This window comes from Nyctereutes procyonoides, unplaced genomic scaffold, assembly GCF_905146905.1.
Source record: "Nyctereutes procyonoides isolate TBG_1078 unplaced genomic scaffold, NYPRO_anot_genome, whole genome shotgun sequence".
Taxonomy (NCBI): domain Eukaryota; kingdom Metazoa; phylum Chordata; class Mammalia; order Carnivora; family Canidae; genus Nyctereutes; species Nyctereutes procyonoides.
In genome coordinates this window covers 21,990,919-22,008,054 of record NW_026575120.1, presented here as the reverse complement: position 1 = coordinate 22,008,054, position 17,136 = coordinate 21,990,919, and the positions used below count along the sequence as shown (strand labels likewise).

General features: G+C 38.7%; 1 protein-coding gene across 8 annotated transcripts in view; it reads right to left on the bottom strand.

Moving 5' to 3' along the window:
* Nucleotides 1–17,136, bottom strand: part of LMBR1 (limb development membrane protein 1) — a 151,273-nt gene that overhangs the window by 55,195 nt on the left and 78,942 nt on the right. For all 8 annotated transcript variants that reach the window (XM_055334955.1, XM_055334954.1, XM_055334958.1 and 5 more), the window contains 4 exons: nucleotides 6,167–6,293; nucleotides 5,659–5,727; nucleotides 4,395–4,459; nucleotides 570–642 (listed from right to left, as the gene is read on the bottom strand). In XM_055334955.1, coding sequence (XP_055190930.1) covers nucleotides 570–642; nucleotides 4,395–4,459; nucleotides 5,659–5,727; nucleotides 6,167–6,293 — 334 coding nt within the window. The remainder of the gene's footprint in view (nucleotides 1–569; nucleotides 643–4,394; nucleotides 4,460–5,658; nucleotides 5,728–6,166; nucleotides 6,294–17,136) is intronic.

Here is a 17,136-nt window from a genome sequence, read left to right as displayed (position 1 = left end):
CATTTGAAGCCAAAAAGGATGAGTAAATAAAAATTAAACTTTAAAATCTTTGACATACTTCCTTGGTTATCAACAGCGGATAATGAATAGCATTCCTAAATAACAACAGAGCTCCTAAGCATAACTAAGACTGTCAATTTTGGCACCTAGTAGCAAAGAGACATACTACTTTTGGCCTTAAAGATTTCAAAAGGAAAGAAATGAAGTAGGGATATTAAAGTGACTAAGAAAACATGCAAATCTGCAAAACCTCAGTGCCTAAGTCATCGTGCTTAAAATACATTAGGTCTTGGTAGTAGAGGTGTACCTTAATGGCCAGTGCCTCAGAAGTCAACTGGCCTTGCTAGATTACAGCTAATCTCAGCTAGGGAAAGACAGGAACTGGACTGCAATGCCGCTAGTCTTCAGCAAAACTGTCCTCACCTAAGACATTCACATGTTACTCTTAAATCTTGACCTGGCGCCTTGGCACAATGTCCTAAGAGGCTTGTAATTTTCCCCCTCAATTAGCTGTCTTTTTTGTAATTGAATAATTTTTATTGAGCTTTAACTATGGAATACATACGTACCATTTAGTCGTCTCTGGAGGGCTTCCTCCTCTAGGGTAATAATATAAATTTGCTCATCCAGGTCTTCAAGAATCTAAATTCAAAGATCAAACCATTGACTAATGCAACATTACAAAACTAGTGCTTATGAGAATACTTAGGCTATTTGGCCTATGATTTAGATAATCACTCAAAATTATTACAAATTTAAAATAAAAATACTCAAACTATTCTATTTGTAAGTTAAGGAAAATTATTTTAGCATATAACTAAACACATAAAAAGTTGCCTATTAGAAAATTCACATATATTTAAATTTAAGGATTAAAGAACACTGCAGCTCTCAATGACAAATAAATGTCTGAATTCTCAACATCCAAAAGGCTAATAATAATATCTCTTACACCCAAGCCAATATTTTAGAGCAAGAAGGAATAGATCACTCTGTCCAACATTGGCTTCTCATTTATATTTACCTACATAATATTTAACACAAGAGAACAATAAACTCAATAACTACAATGCGATACTTTCCACTTACATCATCCATACATACTAAAAATTTTCTGCAAATTATGAATACTGGTGTTATAAATTCATTTTGTAGATAAAACCCTAGAGAAATATACTTGTGTATACCCACTCACTACCATGCCACACAACACTAGTAACAAACAAGAACCACTAATCAATCACCAGGCTCTGAGCCTAAGGCACACAGGGGCCATGATACCAACTCTCCTTCCCATCAATGTTCTCATCACTTTCTACTGTTTGGATCACAATTCAGTTTTTACTTTTTTAAGATCTAGCCCATACAAAAAGATTTCCCCTTACGATGCAAACTGTCCATTCACTATCATGGGTCTGTCTCCATGTAAGTTACATTGAGTGGCACACAGATTTTGTGTTAAATGCTATGTGCCTCATCCCTTTGATTCTACAACAATCCAATGAAAAACAGACTGCTATCATCCCCATCTTATAACATGCTTCTTACAAGGGTTTGGCAAAGAAAAGTTATCTGCCTTGTGAAGCCTACATTCTTAGCCACTCTGAGCCGATGGGGACCTAAATGTGAGTCAAACATAGTCCTTGGACTCAGCTCATATACTAGTGTCCAGGAGACAGAACGAACCCAAAAAAATAATTTTAAGATTAAAATAACTCATGACTGAAGCAAAAATAAAATTTTACAAAAGTTCAGAGGAAGAAAGATTCCCAACTTCTAGGTAGGAAGAAAAGTTTTGGCAAGTGTTTTTGTTAATAGTAGCCTGTTAGCTTATAGCTAATTTAGTGAAAAGGGGAAAGGCATTTGGGTCAGAAAAAACTATAAGCAAAACACAGGTGAAAAGGTACAAAGTACATTCAGCAATAAGGTGGTTTGAGTACCCTGGAGCTTATGGCAGAGCAGAACAACGGGCCAGAGCCCAGGGTCTGAAATCAGCTTCTGGGTTCAAATTCGGCCCCATCTTCACTGACCTGTAATCTTGTATGAGCAACTTAATCTCCCCGAAATGCAGATAATTCATCCATAAAATAAGACTACCGCCTAACTCATAGGTTTGTTAACAGGATTAAATTAAATGTGTGTAAAATACAGCACTTATCACAAGCATAGAGCCTAGACTGACTGAATACCATTAATACTGGGTGTTGGGGGGGCAGCCCCAATGGTCCAGTGGTTTAGCACTGCCTTCAGCCCAGGGTATGATCCTGGAGACCCAGGATCAAGTCCCACGTCAGGCTCCTTGCATGGAGCCTGCTTCTCCCTCTGCCTGTGTCTCTGCCTCTCTATCATGAATAAATAAAAAAAATCTTTTTTTAAAAAAATACTGGGTGTTAGGAACAAGAAAAGAGGTGAAGATAATTAAAGTTTTGAGAATAATGTTAATAAGAGACAAGTTTGGGAGAAAGCTCAGCCTTGGGAAGGTCACTAAGTCAGTGGTTTTGTTTTCTATAGGCTGAGCTTTCAGCTCCACAGGGTCTGCAGGTACAGCACTGACAACAGAGTATAGTTTGTTTCCAGTGTCTTCTGCTCCCTCGAGTTATACATTTTGAAGTGCCGTGAAAGTGGCAGAGGTGGTCAGGAGACTAGAGCAGAGTAACTGTAGACCAAGGACAGAACTTTGAACATTTGCCTATTTTGGGGGGCCAGGAAATGGAAACAGAGAAAAGAGTCTCCCAAAAAAGCTCCCCCAGAGAATCAGGAAGAAATTAAGAATGCAGTGTTATAAAACTTCTCCAAGATGGAAGTGAATTTCAAGATTTGATAGCATGTTTTATTTGAGTGTATATACATTTAGGTAGCAAGTTAAATAATCCAATTTTATTTTTTAAAAGATATGATGAGATTTGTCATTTATTTTTTAAATGTTTCAAAATTAAGCAAGAATTACTAAAAGAATATCTACTACAATATTTCCCCAAATTGTTCCTTGACTAATTACCCCATAGGAAAGACAAACATATAACTAAAAACAATTTAATAGGTACTACTAGTGAAATTCAAACAAAGGAGAATGTGAGAAAGGAGCTTGATTATTACAACTTAAAGAAAAGGTGAGGCAAAATTCAAAGATAGGCAGTGAGAACAGCTGACATGAGAACCAAGCCATGAGGAGGCTGTCAGGGGGACTGGAGCAGGCTGGGGGCATTGAGGGGAGAAAGCCCCAGACACATCTAGAAAGTGAAAGCAGACAGCCCATCAGCTGCTGAGTGTGGAATGAGAGTCAAGGATGCAGATGCAGAGGCCAGAGGTCAGTGGACTAGGGAAAGGTTGTGAGTCATGCAGAACTGAGTTTGCAGGCAATGAGGATCCATGAAAATAATTTAAATGGCAAGTTCCTTTAATGCAGCTAAGAATTATTCTCATGTGATAATACTTGGCAAAATAGCTAGAAACCAAACAAATTAGGGACAAATCATTAGAATTACTACCAATTGAAAATCATTTAAAGGGCAGCCTCGGTGGCTCAGTGGTCTAGCACCACCTTTGCCCCAGGGCATGATCCTGGAGACCCAGGATCTGTCCCATATCAGGCTCCCTGCGTGGAGGCTGCTTCTCCCTCTGCCTGTGTCTGTGCCTCTCTCTCTCTCTCTCTCTCTCTCTCTCTCTCTCTCTCTCCCTCTCCCTCTCCCTCTCCCTCTGTATCTCTCATGAATAAATGAATAAAATCTTAAAAGAAAGAAAGAAAGAAAGAAAGAAAGAAAGAAAGAAAGAAAAGAAAGAAAGAAAGAAAGAAAGAAAGAAAGAAAATCAGTTAAAAGTGAATATAGGGCATCCTGGGTGGCTCAGCGGTTTAGCGCTGCCTTCAGCCCAGGATGTGATCCTGGAGACCCAGGATCGAGTCCTATGTTGGTCTCCCTACATGGAGTCTACTTCTCCCTCTGCCTGGTCTCTGTCTCTCTCTCTCTCTCTCTGTGTGTGTCTCTCATGAATAAATAAAGTCTTTAAAAAAAAAAAGTGAATATATAGTAACTCTGAGATTAAAGTGAAAAGTATAATCAAAATATAACATAAGACATAACTGCTTCATAAGTCATAAATCTGGTAAATTCTGAAACATAACAGAGTCACTACTGATACAAGATAACAAACACCTAAAATATCTAAGTATTTGTAAATTTTGTCTTAAAATATGCTAGAGGAATTTCTACCTGAGTGTCTATAATTAATATTCTAAAAGAAAAACAAATTTGGTTTCCAAAGATGAAAAAGATTAAGAAAAAAGCAACAACAAAGTCACAAGCCCACAGAAATATTCTCATGTTTTTGATTGCTAATTCCCAACTTAAAAGATCTTCAAATGTAAACACATTTATTTAACAAGATGACACACTTACTGTTGGCTTCACCAGCAACTGACCCATCACTGTGAACATGCGGGAAAGGCCCACAGGGGTACATACTACAGGAGAGATCACAGAGAGGAGGCTGAAAAATTGCTAGTCCAAAAATATAGAACAGACTCAAAGATTATCATTTTAAGAAAACTTTTGTCTCAAATTTATATTCTCTCAGTTTTTTGTCAAAGGACTCTTCAACTCATCAATAAAGAAGCTAGAGGGGGTAGCATGTGGAGGATAAAAGATATATCAAGATTGAAGAAGGCTTAGGACATGCAATACTCTAGCAGCTGAATAATAAATATTTTCACTTAAAAGAAATTAAAACCAACTAAAGAGCAGATTAAATTTCAAGTGCTAATGGAATTAAGAACCAGGCAACTATTATCTTAATTCCTCTTAACTACATTTATCTACTTATAAATATCCCTGAGAAGGAGATCCCTGGATGGCTCAGCAGTTTAGTGCCTGCCTTTGGCCCAGGGCATGGTCCTAGAGTCCCAGGATCAAGTCCCACATCGGGCTCTCCTCATGGAGCCTGCTTCTCTCTCTGCCTGTGTCTCTGCCTCTCCCTCTCTTTCTCTCTCTCTCTCTGTCTCTCATGAATAAATAAAATCCTTAAAGATAGATAGATAGATAGATAGATAGATAGATAGATAGATATCCCTGAGATATGTTGTAATGCCTCAAGTAAAAGTGAACAAATTTTAAATAAAGGCCACAAATTCACCACCAGAATTCTATGTTACCATTCAAAAGTAGAATCTTTTTTTAAAATTTTTTTCTTTTTTTTTTTTTAAAGATTTTATTTATTTATTTGGAGAGAGTTTGTGCCCATGAATGGGGAGACGGGCAGAGAGAGAGGGGGGAGAAGCACATTCCCCACTGAGCAGGGAGCCCAATGCGGGGCTCCATCTCAGGACCCTGAGATCATCACCGAAGCTGAACGTAATGTTTAACCAACTGTTAAGAATCCTCAAAAGTAGAATTTAATGCTGCAGTGGGTGTGGGCCTGTGTGTGCGTGTGCATGTGCATGCACATGTGTGTCTCTCTTTACAAGAGAGGCTTTCCTTAAAGAAAACACACGTGTTTTATTTCATGGTTCCAGCTTATCAAAAAATTTATCTTAACATAAAAAAAGTTAAGGGACTTCAGAAACGTCTCCAAGCTATTAAGTAATCTCATCGGGAAATCTCACTATTATTTTCTAGAACAAAGAACTCCACTTTCCCATCAATGTTGAGCCAGAAAAATACTTACAGAGAAGTAACAAACATCCCATCAGAGATATACAGGAATATAAATAGGGTAGGTAGAACTCCCAGAGATCTATAAAGAAATTTATAAATATAGGTTAGTAAATCCAAAATATTGTACATTAAGATATAAGTTGACTATAAATTAATGTATGATAAACATCATAATTGTCTGGGTCTACTAAACCATATAATTTCTAAATTGTACAAAAAGATCTAAAATAGAAGAAAAGGAAATAACCCTTTTGTAAAACCTGTTTGGAGAGAGAGAAAAAGGTCTCCATGGAATTTTTAAGAACAGAAACCAATTAACAAAAATCTTAAAAGCAGCTTGCTTGTTCTGAATATAGCAAACACATGAACACTCATTTCTCTTCTTATACATGTCTGAAGATTTGTTAGCTCTGTAAATTAACAACAAGGACTAAAGGACACAAAGAATTATTCAAACGTTCAGGAAAGTGAATGTGTAATTACACCCCTAGTTCAGTGTCCCCGAGACACCAGCTTACCATACAAAGACTCCATGCTTGCAGCGTCATTGTCAATGAGTGCAGAGGCTACCCACACTATCCCAAGAATAAGGAGTGCGAGAAGGACAAGCATGACAACAGTTTCTAAAATTCGAGCTCGGATTCCCTGAAAAAGATAATGGAAACAGAACTGTAGTCTTTTATTTCACCTCATGGATAATTAGGTTTCTATCCAGATGAAAGCATAAAAATTCTTTGAAAAGAGAGGAAATTTATATTTATTAGCAAGACAAAAAACACTAGCTTTACAGTGTCATGTTTAGACTGACTTTGTTTTACAAAATCATGTAGAATACCATTAAGCTTTGAAGAAATAACCAAAAAAAATGTGTCATAAAAACCTATTTCAGGACTGTGTTTTAAAACACAAGGTGATGAATTTTTGTCTCTGGTTCTAAGCAAGGGGGTCGAGGCTGACTAAGGCCCTAGGCCAAGCAGTCATGGGAGCCAGATCCCGGGAATGCACACAGCCAGGCTCCCAGAGTGCCAGCCGCCAGTGTCACTCCCGCAGCCACCAGCACAGTTGCCAGCGCCCCTTGTGCTCCCCACCCCTGCAGCCACCAGTGGAACCCCCCTGCAGCTGCCAGTGCAGCAGCCAGCGCTCCCTCCTTTGCTCTCAGCAGCCCTCCACTGCTCCTCCACTGCTCCCACAGCAGTCAGTGTCCCCTGGCCCTGCCGCTGCCAGCAGAACCCCCACCCTCCCACCCCCACAGCTGCCAGCGCTCTCTCTCCCGCTCTCACCAGCACCCCCAGCTCCCACAGCTGCCAGCATGCTACCCCTCCCCCCACCGTGGCCACCAGCGTCCCACTGTGTCCCACTGCTCCTGCAGCCACCAGCGCCCCCTGCTGCACAAATCATGACAGGGGCCGCCCCCCTGCGATGCCCGCAGCAGAAACCAAGGACAGGCGCAGTGCAAGCTATCAATTATGTACCACTTCTTTCTTCACACTAGATAAAACCATCATTACTTCATGTGCCTAAAATATAATAAACCATCTTTATGCACAATTTTGTTTTCAATATAAAACAAATTCAGACCTCAGGGCCAAACCAGAGGCCAGACTTCTAAACTTGAAATCTAATGGACAAGGCAAACGAACAAAAAACAACTTTCTCATGTTCTTGAAAAACCACCAAATGATTGAATCTGTACCTAAATTCAAAGACTCACATTGATGTTTTATACTGTAATGCACTAATGTACATCTAATACAACAAACAAAATTAGAAGTAAATCCATGCCTCTCAAGAAATGTCCCATGTAATCTTTCCTTCCCCATTAAAAATAGTGTGTGATAAAGACCTAAACCATATGCTTATTTCAATTTTGCCCTAACATTATTTGTTAATTCCTGATTCAATCACAGCATGCAGTCCTTAGATGGAGAGGACAGGGAACACTCCAGCACCACCGCCCCCCTGCCATGACACCAAGTTGGAGAGGCCTGCTCTTACTTGTCCAGTGTTACAACAGGGCAGGTCCAAAGATGTCCTCAAATGTGCAGTCAGCACAGCTTAAGTGTTTGCACAGCAAGGGAGGCTGGTGGACCAGAGTGAATGACGGTTGAATTTTAACACATCAGAGCTAACAGTAATTATGACTCGAATGAGATGAAATATGAATAGTCCCCAAACATACTACTAAAAAACACCCTCCAACTTTCCTGAAGAACTCTCCAAACCTGCACTTCACAACTTTCAAACCACTTAGGATACCAAAACACGACCACCACCTTTCTTTTCTTTTAAGTAGGCTCCACGCCCAGTGTGGGGCTTGAACTCACAACCCTGAGATGAAGACTCTTATACTCTACCAAGTGAGCCAGCCAGACACCCGGGACTGTCACCTTTAAATGGTATTTCTTTTTCCTTCCTTCTCTCTTTTTGAGCAATGGTCTTTTTTTCTAAGTACTACACATGAAATATTATATGGAAAGTTTATAACGGATAAAAAGAATAGGTGCTCTGATTTGTACGTACTATACCCTTTCAGCTTGTCTCTTTCTGTCTCTGACCAAAGCCAAAATCCTGCCTGCCTCCAAATACTTAGGAGTATTAGGGTTCCCAAAACACCTAACACCTATGCCTTAAGTGTTATGACATATGCACTAAACACTGTTTAAAGTGTTCTAATATATGAGCTAACCAGTAGTGATCCTTGGAACCATCTGAGGCCCACTGTCCAAGAAAATGTTTTAATAATATGTGTAATAATTATTAAACAATTGTAACAATGTAATAGGAAGTGCAATATATAACCATTACTATGGTAGTAAATGTTAGGGAATCAATCCACAATAAGATTTACACACTACCTCCAATACTCTAATAAAAATATTTCTTGGTAGTTAAATGTATTTTTCTTCAAATATGTTATTCTGCAGTGGAAGCCAATGCTCCATGGGTCTTTCCCATTTTTGTGCATCTCACAAAGAGAGGCAGGGACAGCCCTTGTTCTGGACAGTCTATTTTTTTAAGATTTATTTTTTTATTTTGGGGAGAGAAAGAGCACATGCACATGCAGTGGGGAAGGGAAGAGGGAAAGGGAGAGAAAGAATCCCAAGCAGACTAACCACTGAGTATGGTGCCCAACATGGGGGTCAATCCTATGATTCTGTGATCAAAACCTAAGCCAAAATCAAGAGTTAGATGCTTAAACAACTGAGACACCCAAGTGCCCCTGGACTATCTTTTTAAGGATGTCTGGATAGCAAACAGCCTTGGAAAACAGAGGCAGGTGTCTTTCTGAAGCAGAAGTAGGTCTGCAGAACAAAGGGCAAGCAGGTTTGCTTGCAGCACATTTATGGGTTTCCCCTAAGTTTGAGATTCCTCAGCTATGACCTGAGCTCACTATAGAAGCAACCTCCACCTGAACCACACTGCCCCCAGGAGGCTGTGGGGGGGTGGGGAGGGATTGTGCTGGAACACAGGAAGCTCATGGCTTGCCTTGTTCTGAGTAATGAAGTCCCTTGAGTCTAATCCAGGAGTCTCATGTCTACAAGCACCACACAGAAATCTAGCAGACTGTCAGTTCGCAAGTATAGTAAACTCTCAGACCCTCCACAGTTCTGGCAGCTGTGAGTGACAAGAGTGGGCAGCTAACATGACTTTCTAGAGAAGAACAGTAAGGGCCCACAAGGCTGGGTTAAGGGCAATGAGAAGACTCCCAAGATCCAGCAGTTAATGCTCCTAGCCAAGCAGAAGGCAGGTGAGAGAAGTGAGGGTCCCCCAAGGATGCTTGTCAGAGGCTGAGCTGCAGGGGGAGCTTGGTCATAGCCCTTTCTCCCAGAGAGGAGGGGTGTTACTGTGTTTGTGTAACAGCAAGCCCTACAAGGCCAGCTAAAAAGACTATGGTTACAAGGAGCTATTTTTCTTGTATACTTTGTGCTTTTGTGTATTTTCCAAATTTCATAGAGTGAAATCTGAAATGTAAGTAATACGAGAAGAAATTAACGTTTTAATTTTTTTTAAGATTTTATTTATTTATTCATAGAGACACAGAGAGAGAACGAGAGGCAGAGACACAGGCAAAGGGAGAAGCAGGCTCCATGCAGAGAGCCTGCCGTGAGACTCGATCCAGGGTCTCCAGGATCACGCCCTGGGCTGCAGGCGGCGCTATACCGCTGCGCCATCGGGGTTGCCCCCTTGTTTTAATTTTTATTTTTGTTAAAAGAATTAACTTTCAAGAGTGGCACCCAGAAAAATAACTAAAAATATCCAAGTTCAGTTTATGAGACAAGTATAGCGAGCTAATTCAGGACCCCAACTCCAGGAGCAGACTGCTTGGGTTCAAAGTCTAGTCCCATCACTGACCAACTATGTAACATTGGGCAAATTTCTAAATTTCTCTGTGTGTCAGTTTATTTCTTTGTAAAATGGGTTTATTAATAACATCCCTACCATATGGGGTCATTATAAGGATCAAATGAATTAACATAAGTAACATGCTTAGCATTAAACTGGGTGCTTAGTAAGCACAATATAAGCATTAATGGTAATGGCCCAAATTACTACTGCCTTTGTCTTTAAAATCTCCAAGGCTGGGGATCCCTGGGTGGCGCAGCGGTTTGGCGCCTGCCTTTGGCCCAGGGCGTGATCCTGGAGACCCGGGATCGAATCCCACATCGGGCTCCCGGTGCATGGAGCCTGCTTCTCCCTCTGCCTGTGTCTCTGCCTCTCTCTCTCTGTGTGTGTGACTATCATAGATAAATTAAAAAAAAAAAAATCTCCAAGGCTTTGGAGTTCACCTATCATTTGTGTTTCTGAATTAAATTTATATCACCTTCTAATGCCAGCTTCTCTCCTTCTCATCTCCCATCTCTGTCACTCACCGGCCATAAACCTATAAGAAATAATCCTGTGTTTCTTGATGATGTGAATACCAGGTTCACCAGCATCTCTTATGACATTCCCTGCCATGATGATTACCATGTTCACTCTGAACGAACTTAATCTCCATTCCACCACAGCCCCACTTATGTACCAGCCTGATGCCCTCATCTCAGACAGTGAGACTGCCCCGAATATCTCTCCAATACCTCCAGCCCTCTAACCTAGCACTGTCTTCATTATTAGAACTTCCTCAAACCACCCAACTCCTCCAGTCAGTCTCATTTTCACTTGCCTAAACCCGATGTTGAACTGGGTATTTTATTTTTTTTAATTTTTATTTATTTATGAGAGAGAGAGAGAGAGAGAGGCAGAGACACAGGAAGAGGGAGAAGCAGGCTCCATGCACTGGGAGCCCGACGTGGGATTCGATCCCGGGTCTCCAGGATCGCGCCCTGGGCCAAAGGCAGGCGCCAAACAGCTGCGTCACCCAGGGATCCCTGAACTGGGTATTTTAAAGACAATTCAATACCAGTAAGATTCTACTATTCCTGGTCCCTTTGATTTCCACCAGACTAGCTTAATTCCACTGGTGGCTCATTCCTTAAATTCTCAGTCCTATGAAAGAAACTTACAAAATCTCGAGAAACATGTGCTACTATATTCCAAACCAGGTCTTTGCTGTTATCAGGCAATACTCATGCTGATCTCTGGTTGACTAACAATTTCCTCAATGATCTTTTAAATGTCTCCTTGAACCTAATTTCATCTCCTACTTTCTTACAAATTGCAGCTGCCCTTACCTCTTCCTTAGTAGGATATAACTGGGGAGCCTGCACATCTGTCAGCTTCCTTCCTCTACCTCTGGTTTTTCGATCTCTGTTCTTATTTCTTTCATTCTTTATACAAAGGAAAATGCCTCAGATCCTTTTTCTCCCAGGGCTCAGGCATAGATGTTCATCCTTTCACATGCCAGATCAGTGCTTCTCAAACTTTGGCATATGTCAGCATTACCAAGGGGGCTTGCCAATCCCTGAGAACCAGCCCAAAGACACCTCAGTCAATTCTGATGAAGGCAGTTGATCTGCTGAAGACACCAGACAGACTGCTCTGTTCTTCCCCTAGGTGATCTTGCCTCCTCATGCAACCAATGACTCTGAAGTTTATATTTTTAGTACAAATCTCACCACTGGGACCAAGATCCATACATCTTAGCTGCCACCTCCCCTCAAGTACTTAAAGTTAATTCTAAAGCCAAACTCATCACTTTATCCCCTAAACCTACTCCTTCAGTGCTACATACCCCAAAACATGACACCATTACCCACTGTGTTTTCCAGATGCTGCAAACATCCTTATCATCTCCCTTCAACACACACACACACACACACACACACACACACACACACAACACACAACACACCTTGGACCCTGATTGATTCAAACACCAAGCCCTTCTGATTCTTCTGTGTCATTACAACTAAATCCATCCCACTTCTCCTTCTGCCACCACATCCATCTCACCTGGACAGCTCTCTATTTTCCTAGCTAGTAGTCCAATATTCAAATCTTGTCTCTCTCTGCCCAGCCTATTGCATTGCAGTGGGAATGCAATCTTCACAAAACAACTCTGATCATGTCACTCTTGGTCAGAACTTGCTTAACCCAGCAACAGGGTAACAGGTGCATTAGTGCAACAACAAATAAGTATCAAATCTCATTAGCACCACTTCTAAGTAAATGAGGTACTACACATGTATATCCTTAAAGTTGAGTCTTACTCTTTCTTCTTCTATTCAGATAGTGTACCAAATAATTACAGATGAAATAAAAATAGATGAAACAAGGTATTTATGATTTAATAACCTACAGAAGTGCAACCCAATAGACCCTTCTGTGATGATGGAAATGTTCTATTTTTGTTATCCAATAAGATAGCAACAAGACACATGTGTTTATGTAGCACTTAGAATGTTATTACTATGAATGAAGAACTGTAATTTTATGTAATTTTAGTTCTTTTAAATTTATATAACCACACATGACTCGTGGTTACCATACTGGTCAGAGCAGAGTATTAACAGCCTTTTGCTAACAAAATCTATAAGTACTCTCTGTACTCTCAAGTACTTTATGGTTATTTTTTTAAATTTAACTTTGATATAAAATTATTTGAAAACAGCTTGGTTAAAGTAACCTCATTTAGGCAGCCTGGGTGGCTAAGCGGTTTAGCACCGCCTTCAGCCCAGAGCATGATCCTGGAGGCCCAGGATCGAGTCCCACGTCATGCTTTCTGCCTGTGCCTCTGTCTCTCTCTTTCTCTGTGTCTCTCATGATTAAATAAATAAAAATCTTTAAAAAAAATAATAAAGTAACCTCATTTAACATGCTATTGCTCTACTTAATGTTTTCATTAGCATTCATGTCAAAAAGAGGAAATCTACTACTAAATTCAAAAACTGCCCTTTTGTTTACATTAAGAAAAATTATATCCTCTTATTAAAAAAAAATTTTAAATGCAGCCTACGTATGACCTGACAATAATACTAAGGTTCAAGACCTACACACTCATTCCCATATACTGACAAACTAATAATAAATCTGTGTTTAAAAAAAAATTATGTGAAACAGCTTTTCTATAAAGAAAACGGTAAAAAAAGGAAAAAGGTATGTAATTCTAGGATGCTTTTATATTATAATGAATAATATCATGAATAAATGTCTAGAAAGGATACTCATATGCTTAAGCAAATTAGAATCATTTAACAAAAAGGACCTCTGTAGTCAAATCATATCAACAGTTCAAAATTTACTATCAGTATTTCTTTTGAAAAACAGTAAATAACTCAAAAAAAAAAAAAGCTGCCGATTTTTTTCATCAATCACGTACAAAAGACTGAGTTTGCAACATTACACTTACAGAAAAGGCTGCCACAGAGCGAGTCACAGAAATCATTGGATAGGATTATGCCTGTTTACGAAACACTGAGGATAACTACTGCAGGAAGAAATAACCGTTATTCTGACTCAGTCCACTAGGAGGCCAGGACACTTCACGTTTTCCTTTTAATTGTATTTATTCTCTTTTCCTGATTAAACAAGACAAAAATCAGCCCAACTTGAAATCAGTGAAGTTGTCACATTTATGAGCTTTAGCAACACCAATTGAGAAGCAAATATTTTTATTAAGTGCAATGTAGCAGGGTTTTTTTATCCTTAACAACTTTAGGACAGAAAGAAGAGGGGGTAACAGGGCTATGAATAACCAGAGACTTCATCTGTTAATGCAGAATTGACTGGCTCCTACAAGTGCCAAAAATACATAAACTATGGTCACTACCTTTCTTTAGATCATCAAAGTATCACAAAGCCTAAAAAGCAAAAGGTTTGTGGCATGTAACACGTGAGATTTTTAAACTTTTACGTGTGATTCTGTCTGCAAAGTAATGAAAGCATTGAGAGAGCTTTTATCACGACCATTAATCACCAGCAGGACAGCATATAAGCAAAAAATATGCCTACTGCTCATTTTTCCATTAAGAGTCAGAATCGGGAGCTTGGAAGCCCCAAGGGGAAAGGTTCCTATCAACTCTATTCTTGCATATGCTGAGCTAAAAGATGTGCCAGATGTCGGAATAACTTACTGAAATACCCTGCAAATAACAAAGTGGGAAAATATTGTCAGAGAGGAAAAAGGTTTCCACTGTTCATCTTAAAAAGAAGGAAGGTCTCCTGAATATAAGATCACAAACTATGAGAACTTGAACTTATCAACAGTTGTACTTCTTTCAAGTACTTTTGAATGCTTATACTATGTCATATATTACTAAGATTTCAGGAACTTTGTAATATTTTTACCCCCAGTATGAATACTTATCTTAATCCTTCCTAAAAACCATAAATCTAAGTTACTTTAATAAAATTCTACTTTTTATTAAAATCATAGTTCAATATACTAGTTAAAAGCAGCATCAATGAAAAAAAAGCATCAATGTACACTCAATGTACTAGTTAAAAACAGCATCAAAACTAAGTACTTTCTTTCTGCTAATGAAACGCTATATTATTTTTAAGAAAAGCAAGCTATATAATTACACTAGTTTCATATCAATATTATTTTGGAAATTATAACCATCATATTGTAAGATTATAAATTAAGTAAGCTAGTAAAGACTAAATACATGTAGACAGATTTCTTTTTAGATTTAAATAAGCACTGAATGGCTAAAAGTCTAAAACATTAAAATAGTTATTGTTTTTTGAACTTTTCCTGCTGGTCAATTACACACTAAATTGCTTTGTGCTAAAGATCAATAAAGTGACAATTACAATGTATATACAAAAGCTCTAACAATAAGCTAACATGTTTCTGTGGTGATGAACATTTAAACAAGATTTTGCCTGGACATCCTGACCTCTCAGAAGGTATGTAAACACCATGTTATATAGTATGGCTCCACCCCTCAGGAAAGCCTGGGAAAAATTTCTACATTTACAGAACATTTAAAATAAATATCAAGCCACTGTTCATTTAACAAAAAGAGTCTCTTAGTAACACTGAGCTAAGGTTTGCTCAGCAAGCCATCAAGACTGCGCCAAACATACACGCAGTCATCTGGGGAAGATCGATAGAAACACTAATAAAGAACAGAAAATAAGGGCAGGTATTAATTATTTTAAATCATGAAAAAGCTACAAATAAGCATCAGTAGAGTGTCAAACAGTTCCCCCCTTTACTCCCAAAGTAATCATTAAGAGTTTGGACAAAAAAAAAAAAAAAATTGGTCCCCGGTCAAAGAAAAAAGCTTTATAGAAAGCTTTGTTAAGCAATAGTGAAATATTTTTTAATATTAACATTTTCTGCATTTAATGTAGCCTATATAAGATGGAAAAATCAAAACTATAAGATGTCCAAGGTATTAAAATTTGACAAAAAGAATGTATTTTAGGATAAGTTAAAATAAAAACACTATCATTGCCAGTTCATTTAACTAAGATGTTCACTATATCCAAATTTATGAGAAACTTCTCGTGATGTTAGACAAATAAAAATCCTCAGATGGCAAGTAAATAAATGCAGCAAGTAAATGAAGTAAGTAAATAAAAGACTGAACCATAAAAAAGACTTCAAGGACTTTGTATTGAAGTTTTAAAATATAAATCCAATTTTTGGGGAAAAAAAGATTTCTCAGTATACTACATCAGATCAAAATAACTTAATGGTCAGCCAGTAAGGACCTTTCCTTCTTTTCCAATAATCTTTAATTACCAATGTCACAGAAAAGAAGAGATGCAAACTGACATTTGCCAAGCTCCTACCAGTTGCTTTATACGTGTTCACTTAACCTTCACAATATATTAGAAGGTAAACTGTAATATAAATGAGGAAGCTCATATCCCAAAAAGTTAAATCATCTCCCTACAATCACCCTGTTCAAGGCTTGCTAGTGCTGTCTTTAAATTCAGGTCTGTCAGCTTTCGGAGCCTGTGCTTTCCACCTCCTCACACGATAGAAATAAGACACCAAAGGTAAACTGACATGGAAATAGGGAGGAGGGGGAAAATGCTTAAAATATGCTTAAGACAAACCTCTAATTAAGTAAAGGAAATAAAGTAAAATACCTAAAAGTTTCTTTTACTAGAACATTAATTTTCAATTCTGTAATAGCAAATTTATGCTGAGGTCAAATAGTCCTATCAGAAGCTTTTAATACAATAGAAGTCAATACCTTACTATTTGTTTCACAAAACACCCACACATAAACTCCAATAAAGACACAACAGGGCAGCCCCGGGGGCTCAGCGGTTTAGCACCGCCTTCAGCCCAGGGCGTGATCCTGGAGACCTAGGATCAAGTCCCACGTCCAGCTCCCTGCTCCCTGCATGGAACCTGCTTCTCCCTCTGCCTGTGTCTCTGCCTCTCTCTCTCCTCTCTGTGTTTCTCATGAATGAATAAATAAAATCTTAAAAAAAAAGACACCACAAAATAAAGATTAGTGTTATTATTTATCACATTACTACAGCAAAATGTACAAAATCTTAAAGTGTAGACTATAATAGAAAGCACTGCCACATGATTTAGATGATAGCATCACATCATTTATGTGGTAAAGGGTACATTCACAAAAAAAAGCACTAGGAATTCCAAAATATCACAGAAAGCTTAGGGCTATGTCCTCTCACACCATTAGCTGAGTTGGGCCCATCTCTCCATGATTTCTACATTCCCTCCAGCTCCCAATAACAGCTACGTTGGGTGGGTAGGTGTCCATGCATGTGTATTTTACAGTTTCCCACTGAAAACCAATAAATTGCCATTTTAGTTTTACATATCAGCTTCGATTTGGGTAATGTGAGCCCATTAGCAAGAAATAAATAATAGCCTTTTGTTCCTTTGTATTGTTAAATAATGATGGTATACTGTTCAGCTCTGTATGTCTATTAAATATTGTGGATATACCACCCAACTTAAAGACATCATCACAACCAATGTGGCACCCATGTGGCCCTCCCAACTGCACCAAACTTCCACATCAACCTGGCCAAATGTAACCACTAATTTGACCTGTCCATGTTTGTCATTGATTTATTTTTCATTGTGGTAAAAAAACATATAAAG